The sequence below is a fragment of the Daldinia caldariorum genome (assembly GCF_022478825.1).
Source record: "Daldinia caldariorum strain CBS 122874 unplaced genomic scaffold F4812scaffold_30, whole genome shotgun sequence".
NCBI lineage: Eukaryota > Fungi > Ascomycota > Sordariomycetes > Xylariales > Hypoxylaceae > Daldinia > Daldinia caldariorum.
Genome location: NW_025953066.1, coordinates 75,817 through 98,452, shown reverse-complemented (window position 1 = coordinate 98,452; position 22,636 = coordinate 75,817). Strand labels below are relative to the sequence as shown.

The window sequence follows — 22,636 nt, the reverse complement described above, 5'->3', positions numbered from 1 at the left end:
GATGCTTATTATTACGAAATTCTAAAAGTCTTTAATTTAGAATATAACGGATGAAGTACTCCTCGTACACCAAAGCTTTTCGTCAAGACTAATAGCGAAAGGCTGAAGTGAGACTATTAGCAAGTTTTTTTTCGATGCAATTGGCTTAGCATAGGCAGAGGTTTACCTCTTGAACGTACACCGAATACAAATAATTTTTATCCATTTAAGTATGTAGTTGTTCCCGTATCCAGTAGTAAAAGTCATTCCCGTGACTTCTTTCACCCTAAGATGAAGATTACTAGGCACAATGCCATGATAATCGGTACCTGTTTCTAATGATAACCTTCTATCCAAAATACTCGATGCATCAAAAGTAGAATGCATGTCATATACAGAGTAAATATCAGGGGCATAGTTTTCAGTCTATTGTAGAGATCTTGTAACGCCTAGGTAGCCCTCTCACCTCCTTCGAGGGAGATGGCTACCATTTATATAGACAATAGACCCCTGCTGTATCCACGTATCCTCATATCCCTAGCAACAAAGCATATATTCTTACTCTAAGTCAAGTATAAGCACGATAGATAGACATCTCAGGCACTGGTGGAATCAGTCTTATTACCTTAGGTATTGCTTTAAGAGTGCCTAACGAGCTTACAAGAGAAGCTTTAAGGGGTAAGAATAGATAATATTGAGTGCATCATGAGTGAAAACCTGGCCCCAAAACGCTAATATACACATGAACAACTCCTGTTAACCCATAATCTATCGCCCGTGCTTCTACACACTACTGGCTTTTTCCGATGATGCTCCTGGCCACAACCAAGTCTCCGATAGCTGAAATTGGCACGTTGCCCATGATATCAAAAACAGCCACGCTCGCCTGGAAATCTCTGCCGATCCAGTTACGCAACTCGACCGCCATCAGGGAGTCAACACCGTAACTTGAAAGAGGCTTGTTGAGCTCCACGTCGTCGGCTGAGATGGCCATGGAACGAGCTAGCTTCTGAGTCAGTGCGCTGATGACAATCTGGATACGCTCGCTAGTATCCGTTGCGTCTCTGAAGAGGGCAGCCGAGTCTACACCGACATCCTTCGAAGCGCTCTTAGCCTCTCCGACGACGTGAGAGAAGGGGGAGAACAATGGCCTGGTTAGTAAAGCCGGGACCGGCTGGTTCTTGACTAGGAAGTCAGCCGGTGTGCGCAGACCGAAAAGAACTTGGCTGCCGGTCGGCGAAGGGACAGGCTCGGACGGGTCGCAGAGCACGCTCAAAAGTGCTAAATATTCCGTGTCGTCGATCTTCTGCATATCATCCCAGCTCTTTCGTTGACGTTGGTATGCCTGCGTCTCTGCGACGATTCCGATGTTTCTCATCCAACCGATGTCGATGGAAACTCCCTTTTGGCCGTGGGCAACGCGATACCGCGCCAGCGCGTCTTGGAACGAACAACCACCCGCGTAATTGGATTGGGCTAACGCTCCGCACACACCGTTCAGGGAAGATAAGAGGATAAAAAAGTCCAGGTCCTTGGGTAGTAACTCATGTAATACCAGGGCCGAGTGCACCTTGGACTTGATCGTGAGGTCCCACTGGGCGAAGGTCATGTTGTCGAACACGGCGTCTTGGAGGACCATAGCAGCGTTGATGCAGCCCTTGACAGGCGGCATCATGCGAGAAGCTTCCTCGAGTACCTTCTTCACAGATTCGGTCGAAGATACGTCGCACGCGGGGGCGTACACGTTGACGCCGCGCTTTGCCAACTCCGAGATGAGCCCGGCGAGCGCTGGCTTCGAACTGCCCGACCTCGACGGGACAATCACATGCTTCGCGCCCCTGTCGGCCATCCATTTGATGGTCGCACGACCAAGACCGCCAGATCCTCCAGCAATCACATAAGAAGCGTTCTCGTCGAACTTCCATGTTCGTCGTTCAACAAGGAGTTGCTATTACCATAACATTAGTTACCTATCTTTTTCCAAAACGATTTCTATTCATGGAGTGCTACTTACCGGGACCACGTCATTGGGCGCGACGTCAAGAATGACACGCCCGATATTCTTTCCGTCCCCGAGGAACCGGAATGCTTCCACGACCTTCGACACGGGGTAGACATGTATCGGGCCGGGATGCTTCACAGAGCCCTCGTTCAAGAGGCCGAGGGTGGCTTTTAGGAGGTCGAAAGTCAAGTCTTGGTTATTGAGGATGGCGTAGCGCAAGTCTATAGCCGAGTAGCTGACGTTTCTGGCGAAGCCAGCCATGGGTAGTCCCGAGTTGGCCTTGATATCGAGCACACCAATCTCCACAAAACGACCGAACGGCGCCATGCACTCCCAAGTTGCCCGCAGGCTGTCTCCTGAGAGCGAGTTGAGGACTACATCAACGCCGTATCCGTTGGTCACTCTCAAGATTCCTTGGGCGAAAGAAGTGTTTCGGCTGTTGAAGATGTGGTCGTCAGGAATGCCGAAGGTATCCTTCAGGAATTGTCGCTTCGCCTGAGAGCCGACGGTAGCAAATATTTCGGCTCCCCTAGACTTCGCAATCCAGGTCGCCATCTGCCCAGTGCTGCCAGCGGCGCAATGAATAAGGACCTTGTCTCCCTTGCGAACACGAGCGATATCGACCATGGCGTAATAGGCTGTCATACCAGGAACGAGGACCGATGTGGCGACCTCGAAGGACAGGCCTTCGGGAATCTTAAAGACGGCCTTGTCCGAAGCGCGTGGGTGTGTCCGCATGCAGTCGATCGAGATCATACACACCTTATCGCCTGGTCGGATCTCTGGGTCGGTGTCGGGACCTACTCTAGTCACAACACCAGCGCAGTCGACACCCAATTCATTATCCTTCAAGCGGCCCAAGGCGCAGAGGACATCTCTGAAGTTCAGGCCCCAAGACTTGGCCTTGATCTCTACCTCGTGCGGGAGGAGTTCAGCTTCCCGCGCGACATCCTCTACAAGCTGTAGGCCGTCCAGTGTCCCCGTCTCGCCGATGGCAAGCTTCAGTGCTGGTCCTTCCGAGAAAGGCTTCTCTTGGATCCGTGGGTAAAGGAGAGCCCGGAGGGTCTCGTTGCCGGACACGTCTTCCGCAACCCTACCTGTAGTGAGCTGGCCCTTGCGGACGATATATTCCAGCTCCGCGGTTTGCGATTCGAAGGCCGCCTTGTACGCCTTAGCGACATATTGCGCGTGCTGTTCCTTGGTTTCCCCTTGAGACTCGATCGCGACCGTGACAATGTGCTTTTCACTTTCTTCGTGCCGGATAGATCGTAAGAATCCGCTCATGATACCATACTCAGAGTATTTTTCGTCTTCCAGGCTTGTTAACGTAACCCATAATAGAGAAATTACGTGCTTTAGGAGTTCTTGGATCAGCTTGAACTTTTCTTCGGAGAGTGCCGCGAGGAAAGGCTTGTTCATCTCAGCAATGCATATGACAGTATCGTCCTTGGAAAGGCCTGCAGTAGCAACCTGGTCGAGAGTTACAATGCGAGCCTGCTGATCTTGGGACTTGACGATGCTACTGTGGATCAAGTTGGCGATCTCGGTTTGTTCTTCCGACTGGCTATCGACAATAAGGACAGGTCCAGGCTTAGTAGAGGGGGCTTCTTGAGCTTCCTCCGCAGCCCTTGAGACGATGATACTGAAGATGTGGCAGGCATCGCTTTGGTAATCTCTCAGGACAAGGTCGTTTCCGCTGAATCCCGTCCATTTCAAGACGTCGTCCCACTGCTTCTCGGGGATGGCAGGGGATAAGCCTCGCCACTCTTCTCGGCGACCCCACCATCCGGGCACGAGACCGAATGTGAAGTTTGTGACCACATCTTCAGGTGCAATGACCTCGAGGAGCAAGAGATGGCCAGTGGGCTTGAGCGTGCTGCGCACATTCTTCATCGTAGCGATCAAATCCTCCGTAGCATGCAGGACACTTCCGGCAATGATCAAGTCGTAAGAGCCTAGCTCGAAGCCTTGGCTTTCAGCGCTACGCTTCATATCAAATGACTTGAAGGTCATTCGCTCTTTGTAGTCCTCCCATTTAGCTTTGGCCCTTTCGAAGAAAGCAGGCGATACGTCAGTGTATGTGTACTCCGCAAACTTAAGCGAGCCGCTCTTCTTCTCGAGTTCGGTCAGGGCCGCAATGACTCGCGACGTCATACCACCAGTTCCGGCGCCGACCTCGAGGATACGGAGGTTGGGGTTCTCGTGGGTTGCCAAGTCCAAAAACTTCAGCATCCTATGGTCGCACACGTGTTCAAACATGTCCGCGTAGAACACGTCCGCCAAGTTGGAATCGAAGATAACTTCTAAGGGGTCAACCTCGCCCGTGAGGATATCAGCTAGACGACGGACTGCCGTTGTGTGTAGCTTCCACGGTGGGTGAAGATCCTCGATTTCTTTCAATAGAACCTCAAGCTCTTCTTCGCTTATATCTTCAGCTATCCGCTCGGGAGAAACGGACTTGATATGATAATTTAGCCATTCCACATGCCTCTTCTGGCTTTCGGGGACCTTCTCGCCCTTTTCACCAGACAGCAATTTCAAGGTCTTTGAGACGACCTTGTCCAGAACAAGGGTCAGCTTCTGATGGTGAAGCAACATTGTGGCTTCATCCCTGACGAAAGTGTCAGCGTCGACCGCAGATTCCAGCTGCTTTGGGTCGATCAGGCTTAGTTGAGGTTTCCATTCGATGCTATACAATAGCTTTTTACCAGACTGGTCTCCCTCGTTCCTCCTCGACACAACTCCAGTTACTAGTCTGCCCATCGTGCACAGCACAGATCCGTTATCCGCGATGGCGTAGATAGAACCTTCATCGCTCTCCCGGCCACCCTTAACTTCGGATGTCGCAAACCACTTGACCGAAGACGTCTCAGGTTGTTGCCATCCGGTCTGCGAGAACCAACCATCTACTAATCGGACGGGAACGTTCGTGGCATTGGATAGGTCTAGGCCCGATGTAGTGCTGACACGTAAGGCGTGGAAAGCAGAGTCCAAAACCACAGGGTGAACAAGACTAGTCGTCTTCCACTTTGACATATCGACACGGGCGACGGTGTCTGCTTTACCGTCCCATCGGATGTCTTCGAGTACTTGGAATGCCTCTCCGTACGCCAAGCCATGCTCCGTAGCATCGTCGTAGAATACATGGGAGTCAACAGGCCTCGTGCACGCGGCTTGCGCTTCCAGGAACCTATCGGCAACTTTCTTGTGGGCCTGGCGGCGCTCTTCTCGGATGTCGACTTGAGCGGGATCTTCAAACTCGACTTGGACGCTGGCCTTGAAACACTCAGTCCACCGGCTATCGTAATACGCGTATATCGTGATATCGGACCAGGTAGATTCCTTTTCGTATGGTCTCTGTACCGGTCGTAGATGAAGCATGGTCTCTGTTCTGTCTTCCCAGGCCTCTTTGACGACAATAGGGTTCATGAAGTTAGCCTCCTTCACGTAGTATCCTGATACTACGCGGTTGTCAGGCTGAATCTGTAGTACGGCTTCCATCGCCATTACCAACATTCCTGCAGCAGGGTAGAGTGTAGTTCCACTGATGACGTGATCTCCAATCCAAGGCGTAGTCTCGACGCTGAGGAAGTTCCTCCACCTGGGCTCGAGCGGGTTCCAATCGAAGAACCTTGCTCCTAAGGTCTCGCCCTTGGTGCTCTCGCGTAATCTGAAGTCTCGACTCAGACGGGACTCGGACCAGTACGCCTTCGAGTGGTCGAAGGGATACTTCGGACAGTTGACCAAGAAGCGATGAGACTCCTTGTCAGTCTGTTGGTTTGCTGCTGAGATGGAGACTGCATGTCCGTAGCAGAAAAGCTGGCCGACAAGTTCGAGGGTAGTCTGAACTGCAGAATGAGATCGGTGAAGAACGTAGCTGTACCGTGTTTGTTCCTTCTTCTTTCCGAGCTTCGCCAGAGTGTCTTGGACTGGTCGGCGCAGCGCTGGATGAGGGCCAACCTCAACTAGATCAGTAATATTCCCTAACCCTACCTTTAATGTCGATGTCTTCTGTGTCAGAAGCTCGACGGCATCAGAAAACCTGACGGGAGAAACCATATTATCGACCCAGTACTGGGGAGTCGCCAATGAAGCCGGCTTCACGGGCTTGCCAGTGACAGACGAGACCATCGGGATTGATGATCTAATTCCCTTGAGATTGCCATCATCAAGGGATCCCATCTTGCGTATATACTCGTCCGCAATCTGAGACATAGAAGGGGAGTGATACGCAACGCCAGTCTTAAGCTTCTGAGCAAAGATGCCGTCTTTGTCGAGCTGCTCTTTCGCGATGTCGATGGCGCTCTCCTTTCCAGAAAGTGTGCAGTTTAACGGACTGTTAATACAGGCGATGTTAATCTGGGACGCGACCTCGTCGCTAATCTTCTGGAGATAACCTTGCACCTCTTCTTCAGGGAGATTCACTGATATCATAGCCTCCGGAGTAGAGCTCGTGGCTCTAAGTTGTCCAGCTAGCTGACCTCGGAAATAAGATACTTTACAAGCTGCGAGTAACGATAGTGCTCCAATCGCATAGCTAGGAGGCACAACTTAATTAGAAACGATACTTCTAGGCATCCAAGGATATGTAGACTTACGCTGCCGCGATTTCACCAGACGAGTGTCCGACCACTGCCTTGGGAATAACGCCAAAACTCTTCAGTAACTCGATTAACCCTAACTGAACAGCCGTCGACAAGGGCTGACTACACTCGGGTTTATCAATATTCTCTTTATTGTGAAGCTCATCTGAATTTACGCGTTAGTTTAATTCCGCATTCTCCAAAGCTTAAGTGAGTATTTCTTACCAAATAACGACCATTGGCATCCTAGACTCTTGTATATCTCGTCAATCTCCTGTAGCGTCTTCTTAAACAACGGAAACTCGAGAAGATCTGAGCCCATATTGGCGTATTGTGCTCCCTGGCCCGTGAATACGAACGCTAACCCGGCGTCGGTCGAGCTTCGAACTGGTTTGGCGGTTGTGAGTTTCACATCCTGTTCGCCGTTGCCGGCAACGGCGAATGCCCGCCAGAGCATATGACTTCGGCGGTTGGCTAATGTAAACGCTAAGTCGTCGAGTTTGCTCGGACTATCGGAGATTTGATCCTCGTAGAAGGTCTGGTAGTCTCCAACCATCCGCTTAAGTGCTTTTTCATCTGATGCAGACCAAACCAGAAGTTTCGATCCAGCTTCCGCATGGTGTCCATTGGAATGGTGACCATTTGCACCATTGCCATTGGTAGCACCATTGGTGCCGTTAGTGCCATTAACACCGTTGGTACCGTTGGTGCCATTGGTAACACCATTCGTGATCGACTTGTGCGGCAGACTGGTGCAGTGGTTTCCACGTAGCCCTCGTTCTTGTACTATAGCAAGGAATTAGCAACGAACTTACCAAGATTAGGTGCTTTATGACTTACAGTAATGTAATGCGTCGTCAACAACTACATGTACATTTGTTCCTCCAAACCCAAAGGAATTAACTGAAGCGCGGCGCACACCCTCGGTTGGCCAAGGCACGCTTTCGGTTGGTACCTAGCATTCTGTTAGTCCTGGACATCGGTTATAGAGGTCATGATAACTAACCTTGATGTTGTAGAAGTCTGCGTCAATCTTGGGGTTCATCTTTTCGAAGTTGGCATTTCCTGGAATTATACCCTTTTCAAGAATCACTAAAAGGGGTGTTAGCCACAACTAAGAGCCTCAAGTATACGAGAACAAATGGAGCCTAGAAACTTACATATCGTCTTCAAAAGGCCAGCCAAACCGCTACCAGCTTCCAGATGACCGATATTAGATTTAATAGAGCCACTAGGATATTGTTAGACTTTGAGTTCCAAATGAAAGCCCACTGCTTGACATACACATAAAGGGGATCTTCGGGAGAACGACTCGTTCTGAAAACTTTTCCGATAGCTTTCATCTCAATCGGGTCACCAACTGGAGTTCCAGTGCCTAAGATTTGTCGTTAGCAACGGTCTTCTAAATCGGCACAGGTAGCCAGATCATATAATTACCGTGAGCCTCAAGATAGCGAGTAACATCGAGAGGCAGGTTTGCCTTTTTGTAAACCTGTCTTATAAGATCTTCTTGCGCCTGAGGGCTGGGTTGTGTAAGACCTGGCGTGTGTCCGTCTTGGTTCGTACTAGTCGACCTAATAACTGCCCGAATCATATCACCATCTCGCACAGCGTCTGATAGTGGTTTGACGACGAGGGCAATAACACCTTCTCCTCGAGCATAGCCATTGGCTCGGTGGTCGAAACTGTAGCAACGACTATCTGGCGATAAGAAATTAAGCGCGGATAACATCTGGTATAAAGCAGGACCAATGATCAAATTGGTCCCGGTAACAATTGCCTAGGTGGTATTATAGTCAATATGATAGAGCTCCATAAGGATCTCGTGGAATTCACTTACAGTCGTGGCTTCACCAGTTCGAAGAGCCTGGCAAGCAAAATCTAGAGCTAACAAACTGCTCGAACAAGCCGAGTCTATATGGATACTGGGTCCATGTAAGTCAAAATACCAGCTGACACGGTTGGGCAGGATTGATTCGAAGGTTCCTGTGACAGCCATGCGAGGTAAATTATCGGGATCCTGTCCGGTCATCCTCTTGTAGTCATCCGTCATTGAAGCGGAGTATACGCCGCAGCGTGAGGATTTAAGCTGTTCGAGTGGTATTCCAGCTATAAGGTGTCATTGGTCAGTATCTCGAGGTTGTTAGTACGTTGTTCGATATCTAACTCACCATTTTCAAAAGCATGATAAGCTGCTTCAAGAGTCCATCGCTGCAATGGGTCCATGGAAGCCGCCTCCTTTGCGGTCACTGAGAAGAACGGTGCGTCAAACAACGCAGGGTCTTCTGTAATAAAATGTCCTCCTCGGCAGCGGACCTGAAGAATATTAGAACATGCTTGCAATAGATAAGGATAGCATCAACATACGTTACCCTCCTTACTTGCTTCAAATGAGCCACTCTTTATCCGGTTCTCTGGCCACTCGGTCATCAGGTTCCTCCTGTTCTCGAGGACCTCCCACAAACTAGAGACGTCGTTGACATCTTGAGGGAGCTTAAAGGAAAATCCTACAACCGCTATGTCGTCAGTCATTATGCCAAAAATGAAAAATAAAAATTTTTAATAGGCCCCTTCTTTCAAAGCTATAGTATTGGCTATAGTACGACGACCGGTAGGAAAACAGGAATATGATCGAGAGTCTTCGACCAGGAGTAGGCGTATGCCTACCCTATTTATAAGAAGTGCCATCTATAGATAACGACTTCGTAGCTTGTACCTTTCCAGAACTATAATTATGGGTAATACTTTAATTCAGATGCCCATTGGCCACGATGCCACCCATCGTTCTGGGCCAGGAAGGTGTCAGAACGTAATTCGTACCGTCCGGCATCAAAGTGGACGTCTAGATCAAGGAGTCCATCGCTTAGCGGAAAGATGAAGCTATTAACCACAGGGCCACACGTTGATTGGACGGTAATACTACCTCCCCCTTTGTCTTCCTGATTTAGATTGCGAACAACACTTTCTGGGCAGGATGCAGGATACGGAGCCGGTACACACGATTCATACGTTTATGTGTGAAGTTGTCTGTAGCAACCTAGAAGTCCTGCAGCAATGAATCTATGAACTGCTTCTCTGGTGACGAAAGTGAGCTTGGCCAGCAGTCAGCGGTCTATTCGTTTCAGTCCGCGGCTAGAACCCAATATGGCTCCGCCTGGAGTAGACACCGCACCAAATCCTAAGCGGTTTTTCCCTCGCAGAACTAGTCATGGGTTATCGTAACCTAGACTGTTGTTATGTGGGTATGCCTGTGGGTATGGCATTGGATACGTAAGGTGGGTGTGGATAGCTTCTACTCTGCTACGTAGTTTGCAGCTTTTCTGCCAGAACCCTGGGAAACGAGGGGGAATCACGAAGTCAAAATTCGGATACCTATCTCCAAACGACTATCCACATGAAGTAGATGTCGGACGCCTGCTGAGACAACTTGTCGTAAGATATTGTAAAACTTATGTCACGAAGGAGACAATTTTACCTACCTAAGTTAGTACTTCGGTAGATCCACTTGGCACTATATCGTCTACATAGGTACCTAACGCTAAAAGGTTTACACTTATGGCCACATAGCTACTACCATGATAACCCGAAAGACAACATAGAACTGAGGTACCTATGTAGAACGATATGAAGCTTGAAGTAATTCGCAAGCTTATGGGCTGCCTGGACGGGTCTTAAGCCAACATCTCGTTGCGTTTGAATCTTACTATAGGTATGGTGGAATATAGTCAATTATGTATGTTGGTCTCTCTTTTCAAAGCTGACCACTGTTTGATGATCAGATAAGTCCTAGTCTCAACGAATCTTGACCCGAGGACCAGATACTGCCCGATTTAGAAGATACCGGAACCTTGCTCGATGGAAACAAAAAAAGAGGTTATTTTTCGCGAATGCACTGAGCGAGACATACCGACAATTCCTCAAGGTGGTCAGCTACAGCCTACTGGGATGCGATGTGGACAAATTAGAAGTTGAAGGGTTAATCACAGGGGTGCCGATCTCGCGGGACGACGTTAAAACCAGCTGCTATTAAACTCGACCAGGGTGTTTTTACAAGGGGGTAAGAACAGATGGGGGTCACCTCGGTGAGCTTCTGCGACACCAACGGTAAAAATAAAGTATGCACGCTATCCTCAATGCATGTAACTGCTTATTACCGCTGCAAGCATGATGTATTACCAGTTGAAGTAAGGCTTATGTTAATATATTAAGTACCTAACCTACCTAACCTCAGTCTTGATGGTTGATGCTTGAGATGCTGAATAGTGGCCCGAACTCCGTATACCCAAGCCATCAGGGGCAATTGGAATATTCCGTAGCGCGGAGAAATCCCGAACGACCCACCACACAGCTTCGGCTCACCGTAATCGGTATATTATGTTTAAGGTACCTAAACCTATGGTTCGGGTTCGTGGGGCGTCTGGGTAATATCTCCTCTGCTAGCATAACCGGGTCAGTAGGATCATTACGATAATAGCCTTATCGACACGGCATACGGAGAATTTCCAACATGGATAGAGATATTAGAATCCTTTGGATTGAACAAGTAGTGCATATCGCATATGCACTGTGCGTGACTGTAGGGTTCAACGCGCAACTTGTCGTTGCATTGGTACCTTACCTTGTATAGGAGAGCCCGGTAACTTTGGCAGATGAGCAAGCTGACTGTATGCATGCTTTTTTAATTTAAACTTGGTACAAAATGCGTAAGTCCTGAAGTAAGGTAAGGTTGAGTCAATGATTCTTAAGGTCACCTGTCCGTGTAGCTATATAGTACTTTGCTTTATGCAGACGCTTGTTACTAGTGATCCTTGCGATGATCTCTTGAAGTAACCCCATTCATATCTCAACAATAAACCATCTAAGCAGTTAAGCTTATTTTAAGGGTTATAAAAAATGTAATATGACTGACTACCTCCTTTAAGTAAGGTAATTTGTTGTTTGCCTTATGTATACATACCTCTTATCCGTTCCCGTGGATATAAACTACCTAGAGGTACCGTAAGCAGGTAAGCGATACTGCAGAGTGATCCCAAGCGAAAGCCAAGATTTTTATTATTATTATTTTAAATGCCAATTTTATCCAAGAATGTAACCGTATAAGAACAGTGTAAGCATTTTCCACGCCCATGACTCCACAGGATCGATAGAGTCCGCAGTAGCGTGAAGTGAATGTTGCCGAAAGCTCTTATTTTTCTTTTTCCCGCGTTGAGCTCTTTAACAGTGTTCTTGTCGCAACCCGTTTCTCAGCTGGGCTTTGTTTCACGATTTTAACCGAGTTTAAAGAGGCCGCCAATCTCATGGAATGATTGGACCGGCTACGCGAGATGATTTTTGCATACTGCATGATGTATGCTTACGATAGATACAAGAATTAGTTTCTATAAAGACAGACAGAATCGGGAGACTACATAATACCTAACATGCAAACGGCTATATGTACAATAGGAGGTAAGTAATAGCGACAATCGTGTAACGTAAGTTGGCTAAAGACTTCTAGTGTATAAGTGTATAGGTTAGGTTACCTAGGTGGTAAGTATGCATCAATAATTTAACTTATGGTAACTAACACGCCAAGGCCATACCGCCTGATGCTTTGCATTAGGACGGACCGAACGCAAAGTCTCGGGCGCATTACTATTCAATTCGGGAGGAATTGAATATGGCGGTATGAATGATGATAGTATAGTACCCACACGTAAGGATGTAAGGAAGTAAAGTCTACCTAGGTTAGGTAGGTTAGGGATTTACATACCTAACACTACCTTCTTATTAGACTTGAGACGATTCTCAGTAGCGTCACTACCTAGGTACCTAGACAAGGAATGTTAATTCAATACTATTTAAACTATTTCTTCAATGAGCCTAAACATCTAGGTGAAAGGCACATTGGCTAAGGGACCATGTCTTCGTGTCTGGAATCATATCAGCCAAGACCACTGCTGCTTGGGCTGCTCCATAAGAACAGTTGCAGATCCTCTCGGCTATTTTTACCCTCCTTTTAGGTAAGCAAGGCTTTCTTTCTGTTAGAGTGGTTCATCCTCAAGGACACCCTTGCGAAGTTCATCATACACTGCAAATTACCTCTATGTTAGGTACACACCAAACCCACTTTACCCACAAGCACTGAGCGATAATAAAGACGATGAGCTAATGATAAAAAAAAAATATTAAAAAAAAAAATAACAGTGTTGAATTGTCCAATGCTGTTGAGAGCTCGAGGTTGACGATACGGTTGTTTACCTAGGATATAATTTAACTACTACCAAGTTTGATATAATATGGTTAATTGAAATTGTAAGATATTGTATTAATGATGATGCGAACGACGTTTGAATGATATGTGCCTATATCATGGGACTATTTGTAAAAGATATTTTGTGACTATTGAGGTACTTTAAGCGAACAATTCAACGTCTTGGAATGGTTTGTTTTACGTTAATTACCTAATTTGAAACGGAGAAAGCTCGAGCCACAGATCCCAAAAACGTCGACCCGGGTCTTTGGAAAAAAGAAAAAATCACGTGAGGGAAACTATCTTCTTATAAATCATACCAAGGTCGTATTAAAGCGGTTAATATACTAGTTTAGGTATGCACGTATGTAAGTGTTAGGTATAATACATACATGACGCTACTAAAGGTTAGGTAAGGTAGACGCAGTGTGTTTAATACGTGTTTCTTTCAACAGGTAGTATTAGACTAAATAGGATTTGTTACACTACATATGCCGGCCCCTCATCTCTCCTCACTGCAGTTACTACCTAAGTACGGATTAGTGTATGTGCCGTACCTGGCAGGTACCTACCTAATAAAGTAGTGTATTTCATGCAGGGGGGTCCCTAAAAAGAGGGTCTCAACTGTCTGACCCCCGCGTAACTATGGGCCGTCCCGATTCCTTTTTTGGGTGAATGGAACTAAGGAGAGATTCCGCCAACTTTATTTGCTGGGTGCAACTCCACCACAGCAACGCTAATGTCACTTTGAACTGCACTTTGTACTTAAGTGTCTTACGATTAGTTATGCATCCTGTTACATAATGTTTGCCTTGAATGCTTCATGCCTCCACCACGTGTTGTTCACGCAGAAAGCCAAACGAAGGGGACTTGTATATACCAACCAATATACCCACACCACACACATACATGTATACGTACTTAAGGAGGGAAAATCAATATGCTAATCAGATAGCTATAGATTAATTCAACTGGACCGAATTAAATAATTATTAAACCAATTACATTAGGTACCTGTAATAAGATATAGGTAAGCCACTCCTGCATCAACGCACGACCTAGAGGAACATAACAGCTAGAAGCGAGTATATCACATATATACCTATCTGACTATATATATATATATATCTGGAGAAATGTTACTATTAGCAGTAAACAACCCCCCTATAAACGTCAAGAATGAACTGACAACATACCCTGCAAATAACATACAAAGGATGACTTCGATCCAGCTTGCCGAATCATATTCTGATAATATGCATTAATTTTTGTTTTGTACATTACTAAAGGCGCTCATATACACAATCCAAGATAAGGCGCCTACTAAACTTTTCCGTATGAATCGTACCCCTTTTTCATGGCCAGCACGAAGATTATAATATATTAAACTCTGTTGTCTCCATGCCAAAGGGCACCGTGATCCATGCCATTGCCTTTAGAGTCGCTCACATACTCCTGCTTCACGGTTACACGGGTAGTACGTAGGATACCCTGATCAAGTCTGTCGTCTCGAAGTTGCTCGGTCGATTCGGATGGTTGGAGATCCTTCATCGGCACACCGTACTCGTCGATTTTTCGATACGTGTTCGTGTGATCCGCAACCGTTGACACTCCCGTGGGCTTGTTCACACTCATCATGGCGGTGTTTTTTAAACCCACGAATGACCTCATTGCCCGTCGCATTTTATCGAGAACGCCGTGGTCCTTCAAGATCTTCGGGGTAGAAGGCATGCACGCGATAATGAAACCGCACATGATTTCCACAAATGCCCAAAACATCACCGGCGCGAACGCGTATGTGCCGTCCGGCTCGCTCACGATAGTCTGTTGAGTCGTTACACGGAAGATAGCCGAGACACAGGCGCTATACAGTGATAGATTAGAATGTGCAAAAATACTTCCATCGTCGCTTCAACTTACAGAATGCCAAGAGAGAAGAAAAAGGAAACACCCAGCTTCTTCTTAAAAGATAGCTGCAAGGTCCAAATGACTCTCTGAGGAAGGATCAACATGATAAAGTCAATTGAAAGATTGGCACAGGCAGTGGCTAGACCGACAACGAATTGGTTGCCACAGTGTCCCTTGACTGTCAAATCCCATATCTTTTCATACGGGAAGCAGATAAGCGATAATCCGAGAGGAATGGAAATTAAAAGGCCGACGTTTATTCCGATGAGCCCATAGCAGCACCACATGAATGTGTTGCGCTGGCCGGGAGGGACGAGGATACTCGTCCATTCCATGAGAATAGCTATCTTAAGAAACGGGATGGCAAAAGCATACGCAAGAGCAGCATAGTGGACATCCTATTCTCGTTAGCTCCCATAAACACAACAGCCACATACGCCTCATAACCTACGTAAGAATAATCAATCAAGGCCTTAACCTTGACTTCATATTGGTGGACAAAGTATCCAGGATGTTCCGTTAGTCGTAATCCGAAAACCGTCCATACTATATAGAAAGCCTAATCACGAGAAGTTAGTTGAGTGTCAAAAGAAACCCTCTCTACAGCAGAGACTAACATAAGCAGCTAAAATCATATCTAAAGTCGTTTTATTAGCAAAGTATTCCGACATCATGAGAATCCTAACTTAGAGAGAACATACAATCTTCCAGCTTCAATTGCTTGAACAGAAAAATTCTTGCGTAAAACCGAATTAGCAAGCAAAGAGTCGTCACGACAGTGCAGGCGGCTATAACTCCGAAGGCCAGGCCATTATTGTTCCCAGGATGATCGAAGTCGGGTATAATACCAGGAGGGGCCGCTAAGGCAGGCGCGTTGAGAGCTATTTGCTGCTGGTCCGGAGGGAGATTTGCTATTGCGTCCGCCATCTTTGATTTGCCGTGAAGAGCTGCCTTACGAAATCTGAATGGAGGACGACAGTATGTAGGTACTCAGTGGGTTGAGGTTGAGTAAGTATTATAAACAGTCCAATAGTCGGGACTAAAATAAGGGGGAACGGAATCGTAGATCGAGTATGAGATCCCGGACAGTAACAAGAAAATTGCCAATTGGTAGAAAGGAAAAAACATCACCCACCGCATAGGGCCTCCCCTTGCTACACACAGACTCTTTTACGACATAATGTAGGCTCTTATGCCAAACCGAGTAAAGCATCATGAAAGAGGGCGATTGTTCCAAAAATTCGTTCCCCAGAGCCCATGTCCGGCGGGACTCGTGCCGCCAATTCCTAGTCTTGGATGGGTTTCTAGCGCTTATCCCGCCCCATGTTTCCCACGTATTAGGAAATCCCCCTGTTGCCACGTCTCCGCTAAAACCTTGAAAACCTGAGGCTTTCACAGGCTGAGCGTTATAAGATTGTCGCTATAGAGGACGGGTCATGGAAAATTGGTGGCATTATAGTGGACCGTTAATAAAAAAAGGCCATGGCATTAACGGCGCAGCAAAATTATTTTATACCCGCCATGCAACGCTGCTGCGTTGTTGGGGGCATAAGACCTGCACAAGGCCAATTTAAACGAGGAACATGAAACATAAATAAAGGCCTTTAAAACACATAAAAAAAGAGCCGGCAGTGTGAGTTCGATGAAAATAGAAAGAAAAAAAAAACCTCAAAGTTATAATTAAAAACCCGCGATGTGTAGCCTTCCTATAACACTAACTATATATTGCACATCAACACAAAAGTCAGAATTACTACGCTCAGCTTACCTTAAGATTACTTGAAAGCCGATGTTTATCGCATTGTACTGCCAAATATCTCGACATTATTATAAGATACCTTGTACTAGTTGTAAAATAGAATGTGACAACCCACGAATTTTCCATGTAAGTATTCGGAGCTCTAAACCCATTCAAGTTATCCTAATCATGTAAAACGCTTCGGGGGACCGGCTGTTTAATTCATGACTTACATTAGTGGATCGGTGGTTTTACCTATACCACGAAATAAGCAGTAGCAGTTATTAGGTATCTAGCCACGTCGATCCGGGGACTGGCCCACGTATCGGACGAAGTAGGTAAGGTAATTGCAAATGGTGGAGAGAGAAGAGAGGAGCTGAGCAGTAAAATAAGGTGTATATCACTACATGGAACTTGAAGAAGACGCTTGGCTTAGTTAGTTAACCAGGATTCTTCACCAACAAACATTACACGTCTACTTTCAAGAAAAGCAATTACTAACTAAATCTTCAATAATTTTTTGTGCAAGACTGTGGGTACACCCTGTTCTTCTCATATCTCAGCTCATGGTATTTTACGTTACCCAATACCAAGGTCTATTGTAGAGTAATTCGATTCATCGGCGATACCTAATCACCTAATCCAGGATGAGGTGGCTTTGCTTACATGGAAGGGGGACCAGCGCACAGGTACACTGACCTCTCTCCCCCCGTGGCGTGTGCTTTAAGGCGAATAAGCTGACTGTTCCTAAAAAGATTTTTGAGATGCAGACAGGTATCTCTCTCCCCTTACCATCGCCCCGTCTCGAGCGGTCATTACTTTAAAGCTTAAGAATAACCGCTATTTAGCAAGGATTAGAGAGGCACTTGGCCGCGATCACGAATTCGTGTTTGTCAACGGCACCGTGTCAACCGATCCCGACATTGGTAAGTCCCTCCCGTGATATGCCTATTCCCCCAGCAACGAGAGACTTACCCGTAACAAGGTGCTGATGCGATCACCGACGAGTTTTTCGGTTATGTCGCCCACGATGTAGATCAAGATCGAGAACTGTGCGACAACATGATAGAGTTTGTCGAGAGCCAGGGGCCATTTGATGGATTCATGGGGTTCTCCGAAGGCGGCACCGTAGCCGCTATGATGCTTGTCGAAGATGCCTGGCATGGTTCATTTGGCGGTATCAAATGTGCCGTTTTCTTTTCCGCCGCTGTACCCTTTGATCCCGACCAGGCCCGCGCTGGCGTAATCCGATATATCGATCCCGACACAGATGGGGTTCTCTTGACTATTCCAACAGCTCATATATGGGCCCATAATATCAAGGCTCATGATATTAAGGTTCATGAGTCCCTGAGCCGGATTTGTGATGGGAAAGTTAAAGAAGTGTCTCTCCATGACTTGGGTCATGACGTACCAGGGGCAAAATCGGACAAGGGGTTAGCTGAAGCGCTCCGAGCCATCGAACACGTGATTGAGAATGCTATGGACAATGCCAGATGACAGATCACAAATAGATGAGAATACCAAATGAAAAATGCGTCTGAAGTAACTAAACCTGGTGGTACGCAACTATGAAGTCTCATATTCTTTTAGGTTAGGTTACGTACGCACATACACCATCCAATATTTCATGGTACGACAGCAGCCCACACGAATGCAACTCATAATGACTAATAAAATTCTACCGCTGGTTCCATCGTTCCAAGGATTGCAGCTTTTGAAACCTCAGGCCAGGGGATCTGCTCCTTATCCAAGCCTACGGAACGAGCGCTAATACCCGCTCTCCCGCTTCAGTCCCGCTCTCCCTGGGTCGCTACCAGAGAAAACAAAGAGTTGAGTGAGATTTTAATATGCAGTCGTCCCATGCTTCTTCATATGAGGACTTTCGGTGAAGTTAGAGTACCATCGCTTCTACTAGCTCTGCTACTCTTATGCCTCTCATGCGTCTATCATTCTACGAAAGAAGTAATCAATGGAACATCAGAAATTCTATTAGATCCAGAGCCTACGCGATGGTATCACATGAAAAAGAGAAAAGTAAATTTTTGAGACGCGAATTAACGTCTCCACTCATGCTCAATCGTCAATGCCAACGATACTATCGCCGATAGGCTATCGCCATAGTCAGCATAGTGTTTTCTTTGACACTTTGCCCTCAATCTTTGCGCCGCCCCCTACATCGCCAGCAAAGCGTGCTCCCTACAGGACCAATGTTAAATCTTTTTGCGTCGATAATATTACATTAATACATTTGATCAGAAACATTAACAAGATTATAGGCGATAAGCGTCTATGTCAGTTAACTACTCCTTACGCGTATCATTACCCCTTTTTCCAATATGCGAAAACATTGGCCTAGTTATGGAATAAAAACTCAACCGATATATCTCTAGTGATAGGCTCAAAATATTTGAGTAGATAAAGCATTAGATAGACGCATTTACCATGCCCTAGGACCAAGGATTTGATCCTAGACACCTAGATTTCGTATTCTCCAGGCTAATAAGCTATCCCCATTCAATCGGTTATGATCAATTACTCGGAATTATACCCCAGAACATGGGCCACTAAGCAATTGTGGCCCTCGGCAAATTTTCACTTCGGCCGGGCATCTTGTTTCCATGAGCAGAATAGGCAGTTCTTTCATCGAATACCCCAACTCATTTCAAAACACTTCCGCTTCAGTCTCAACCTTGAAGAGACGCAATGGCCCCTCGTAAAGTTTGGAAATACCCGTAGGATCGGCCTAGCAGCAGACTAGGGAACGAAAAACAGGTCAGGATAATGCCTAGCTGCCAGTCGGCTATAAATTGTTTCGGCACTTCCAAGTTTAACATTAGGCGGACCGAGTCTCAACATTCCTTCCTGTTACTATTCAACCATACCACAGGATATTCTATTGGCTCATAAGCTAGCTGTGCCCCTACTATCGGCCGGCCACCCGCTCAAGACTAGGACAGAAGAAGGAAGTATATCTGCCCTGTATGCTAGGTATGGTTTCATCGTCCCAAATGTGACCCGAGGTGAAGTTGACAACTCTTCTGCCGACAGGCTCCATCAATTCTTACTCTACATATGCACTCCATGTTCAAAGAGCAAGGTCGCGAAACTCGAAAATACGTCGCTCTAATCGATTGTCTCTGGATCCCCGCGATATTTCTCGACTCTCTTAGATGAGGAGTACCGCGAAAAGATCCACAACCTAGATCCTGCCGAACCCTTGCGCAACTAGGCGAACTACATACACGAGGGCAAGAATGTATCACGTGAACATCGTACAATAACGATAAAGACTTTTTTTCGGCAAATATTCCTATACGTCTCCAGAGTTCGGCGACACCATTCTAGTCTTACCTAGTATGGTAGTGGCCTATATGGTGGCGTGACGAAGAATGCAGGCATAGCATTCTGGAAGGATTAATGTACTGATCAATCCTTGCTTTAGTTATCAACTTTAACTTGAGATTGAAGCGGTCAACACATCGTGGTGACTATCCCAAGCCCTTAGAAGATAGGATAAGGTGTCCATAGCAATGTATCCCTTGCAGGTATCTACCATCTCACCAAGGGATCTAATTACCTGATTTAAGACAAGCCTGGTTGAACAATCAAATCTTCAAGGCTAGGTTAGGTAATTTAGTGAACTTGAAGTTTGGAAAAAAGAAAATATTAGACGGTAGGTGATATAGCTGACAGTGTGTTAAGGAGAGTAATTTAGCACGGTATATGCTGTTCATCAGAAGTGGAATCTGTTTAAAAAGCAAAGGCGAACTAAGGGAGATGAGATGAGATGCCTATTACAAAACTAGCATCCAAGTCTACAAAGTCTAAGCGACAAAATACTAGACACTAAAGGTTCCGAATCTCACAGAGTTACGTTGAAAAAAATGAAAGTTCATCTCCCACATGAATTGACGTATTATACAACATACCTTAGTTACCTATTACTGAAGCCAATATAAAGTAACTATGCGACGGCGACGAGACAAAGATACATCATCTTAAACTCTCATTCTATGCTATCCATACACACCGTACGTCTGTGACCTAGGTGAACCCGTAAGGGACAGGGCAAGATGGAACGTAGATGCGATCTCCTAAGTCGGAGCAAGTAAAGCAACAAGACAGAAAAAACGGCGACAAATCTGGGGGTTCATGTGCACTACCAGAACTAATACGATATAGCAGTGTTCTTAGTGGACGCCCGAATCTTTTGTTAATCTTCAATATTAGGTACTTACCTTAGGTACCTAGGTAGGTAGTTCTACCTCGACTATTTTACACTGAATTCTATTGATATCGTACTGTAAATTGCGAGCTATAATATGTGATACGTGATATGGTGTTGATGCAGCTGCAATGCAGGGGCAGAATACAGAACCATTACAAAACAACTGCGACAAGTGCGTTGTAGATCGCATGCTATCGTCGCGTTGAGCACTGGTATAGTAATTCTCGAAACGTGGCTCTTATATACCTGATAGTATTATGATGCCATGCATTGTCACTGTTACGATAGCAACCGTTCGCACTCGTCCCAAGTGACATTCCAGAGACCAAACCGCATAGCGGAATGCAGATGTAACACCATTCGTGTTACATGGAGTGAAGTAATATGACTATACTATGCAGTTTCTGCATGTGTACCTTGTACGCTGCAACCTCAACTGTATGCGTTGAAGATTTTCGGGGTTCCGTGGCATTTGGGGAAAAACGTTTGAATGAACCGTTTGTGGACCGTTTAACTATTTCAGTTTCGAATTACAAGGGCTTTGGGATGAACAAGAGCTACCTAGGTAAGTTACCTACCTACAGTGATAGGATGACTACGATATTAAGTTGGTTGTTTTGCTTAAAGAACAATACAACCCTAATCCAGCCAACATCTCGTGTTAATAGCACCACCGCCGTACCTTCAGATACATATTACAAGTCATATTCGACACCTGTTACAATACTAGTACTGTCTACGTAAACTGGACGACGCACCCCCAAAGGGGTGCTGAGCTTTAATCAAGGAACGGGCAAGACTACCTAGGTACCTCCTAAAGATACGATCTGAAGGACTTTCTGATAGGTATAATTTCTACGAGTTTTGAGATATTTTAAACATTCATAAGATGTCATAAAATGTCATTATTTCTTTTCCTTTTTCAGCATGTGGCAGGGGTCGGAATAATCTCTTACTGATGTTTAAAGTCTGGTACGCTTGCTTTAGGTAGCTATTACTGCTCATTTTCCTAATTAAAGCGCAGCACCCTTTTAAGGGTGCGTCGTCGAGTTTACGTAGACAGCAACTAATATAAGTTACAAAACACACTACTTTTAAACGTTTGGAGATGTCATCTATGCACTAGTGAGACCTTGGCTCAGGCACGGTCGTGATGCGAAGACAGCCTTAAGGAATTGTCGGATGTAATGAGCAGCTACCTTCTTTCATTAGGTAGGCTGGAGATATCCCAAAATCATGGTTATCAATGATTTGAGCTAACCCTGCTCACATAGGAAAATAAGGTGAACAGTCCTACTATGTATCTGGGTTGATGTAATCAATCCCTTGATCGCCTCTACCGTCGCAAACCACTTTCGCGCCTAAAAGAAGCGGTACCTAGTAGGTATCACTAAATAAGCTTACCTCCCTCTTACCTAGGTACCTAAAGTAGGCTCTTACCGCATAATCAACGGCCTCCTTGGCATCAATTCAAGCAAACGCAGATAAGCCAAGCTGGAGAAAACCACGGTAATCCAGCATCAGCCAAGAGAATGGTTTAAGCTTGTTGCAATTTAGCTATCTCTACCTTAAACTATGTAGGTGCCGTCTCGCCGGCGTTGATTCCGAATAACCCGGGCTCCAGTAAGGGTACAATACCCAAGGGTCTGGGTGATCACCCCGTAACAAGAGAGAACTGCACAAGCTGCGACGTAGATGGGTCCACGTATGGGTCTGAATAGCCTCAAAGATGCTTGGTATCCAATCAATCCTAAACGATTTTGATTCGCAATGGTCCAATACCCAATACTACATAGTATGTAACCGTATTTAGTGGAAACCTCCCGGTCGGTGGTCAAAGTGTTAATAGTAATACCTTTATCTCCCGGACTGCCGGACTGCGCCGCATATAATATCCATTTCTAAAATGAACTATGCTCGGACCACCTCTTACTCTATATTGACAGCACACATAGAAAGAAGA

General features: G+C 46.0%; 3 protein-coding genes across 3 annotated transcripts; 1 reads left to right on the top strand and 2 right to left on the bottom strand.

Moving 5' to 3' along the window:
* Nucleotides 1–405: 405 nt before the first annotated feature.
* F4812DRAFT_447795 (uncharacterized protein) lies at nt 406–9,199 on the bottom strand. Its single transcript, XM_047935794.1, has 12 exons — nt 8,932–9,199; nt 8,736–8,880; nt 8,405–8,673; nt 8,002–8,344; nt 7,849–7,939; nt 7,725–7,795; nt 7,571–7,656; nt 7,405–7,519; nt 6,790–7,350; nt 6,580–6,730; nt 1,994–6,518; nt 406–1,927 (listed from the first exon to the last, which is right to left on the bottom strand). The coding sequence occupies exons 1-12, from the start codon at nt 9,094–9,096 to the stop codon at nt 770–772; spliced, it is 7,680 nt and encodes a 2,559-aa protein (XP_047785459.1). The 5' UTR covers nt 9,097–9,199; the 3' UTR covers nt 406–769.
* A 4,443-nt stretch (nt 9,200–13,642) lies between these two features.
* F4812DRAFT_447789 (uncharacterized protein) lies at nt 13,643–16,255 on the bottom strand. The gene is made up of 5 exons (XM_047935793.1): nt 15,406–16,255; nt 15,322–15,341; nt 15,156–15,263; nt 14,717–15,102; nt 13,643–14,660 (listed from the first exon to the last, which is right to left on the bottom strand). Exons 1-5 carry the CDS (start codon nt 15,629–15,631, stop codon nt 14,180–14,182), a joined length of 1,221 nt encoding a protein of 406 aa, XP_047785458.1. The 5' UTR covers nt 15,632–16,255; the 3' UTR covers nt 13,643–14,179.
* A 533-nt stretch (nt 16,256–16,788) lies between these two features.
* F4812DRAFT_285507 (serine hydrolase FSH) lies at nt 16,789–18,235 on the top strand. The gene is made up of 5 exons (XM_047931078.1): nt 16,789–16,974; nt 17,089–17,131; nt 17,198–17,216; nt 17,291–17,368; nt 17,428–18,235. The coding sequence occupies exons 2-5, from the start codon at nt 17,090–17,092 to the stop codon at nt 17,940–17,942; spliced, it is 654 nt and encodes a 217-aa protein (XP_047785457.1). The 5' UTR covers nt 16,789–16,974; nt 17,089; the 3' UTR covers nt 17,943–18,235.
* Nucleotides 18,236–22,636: the final 4,401 nt, after the last annotated feature.

Excerpts from the sequence above, each read along its gene's own strand:
- F4812DRAFT_447795 (XM_047935794.1), bottom strand. The coding sequence starts at position 9,096 with ATGACTGACGACATAGCGGTTGTAGGATTTTCCTTTAAGCTCCCTCAA. Across the intron at positions 8,674-8,735 it reads TTATCATGCTTTTGAAAATG|CTGGAATACCACTCGAACAG; the intron begins GTGAGTTAGATA and ends GACACCTTATAG. Across the intron at positions 1,928-1,993 it reads CGCCCAATGACGTGGTCCCG|CAACTCCTTGTTGAACGACG; the intron begins GTAAGTAGCACT and ends TTATGGTAATAG.
- F4812DRAFT_447789 (XM_047935793.1), bottom strand. The coding sequence starts at position 15,631 with ATGGCGGACGCAATAGCAAATCTCCCTCCGGACCAGCAGCAAATAGCT. Across the intron at positions 15,264-15,321 it reads ATATGATTTTAGCTGCTTAT|GCTTTCTATATAGTATGGAC; the intron begins GTTAGTCTCTGC and ends TCTCGTGATTAG. Across the intron at positions 14,661-14,716 it reads TTCTTCTCTCTTGGCATTCT|CGCCTGTGTCTCGGCTATCT; the intron begins GTAAGTTGAAGC and ends ATCACTGTATAG.
- F4812DRAFT_285507 (XM_047931078.1), top strand. The coding sequence starts at position 17,090 with ATGAGGTGGCTTTGCTTACATGGAAGGGGGACCAGCGCACAG. Across the intron at positions 17,369-17,427 it reads GTCAACCGATCCCGACATTG|GTGCTGATGCGATCACCGAC; the intron begins GTAAGTCCCTCC and ends ACCCGTAACAAG.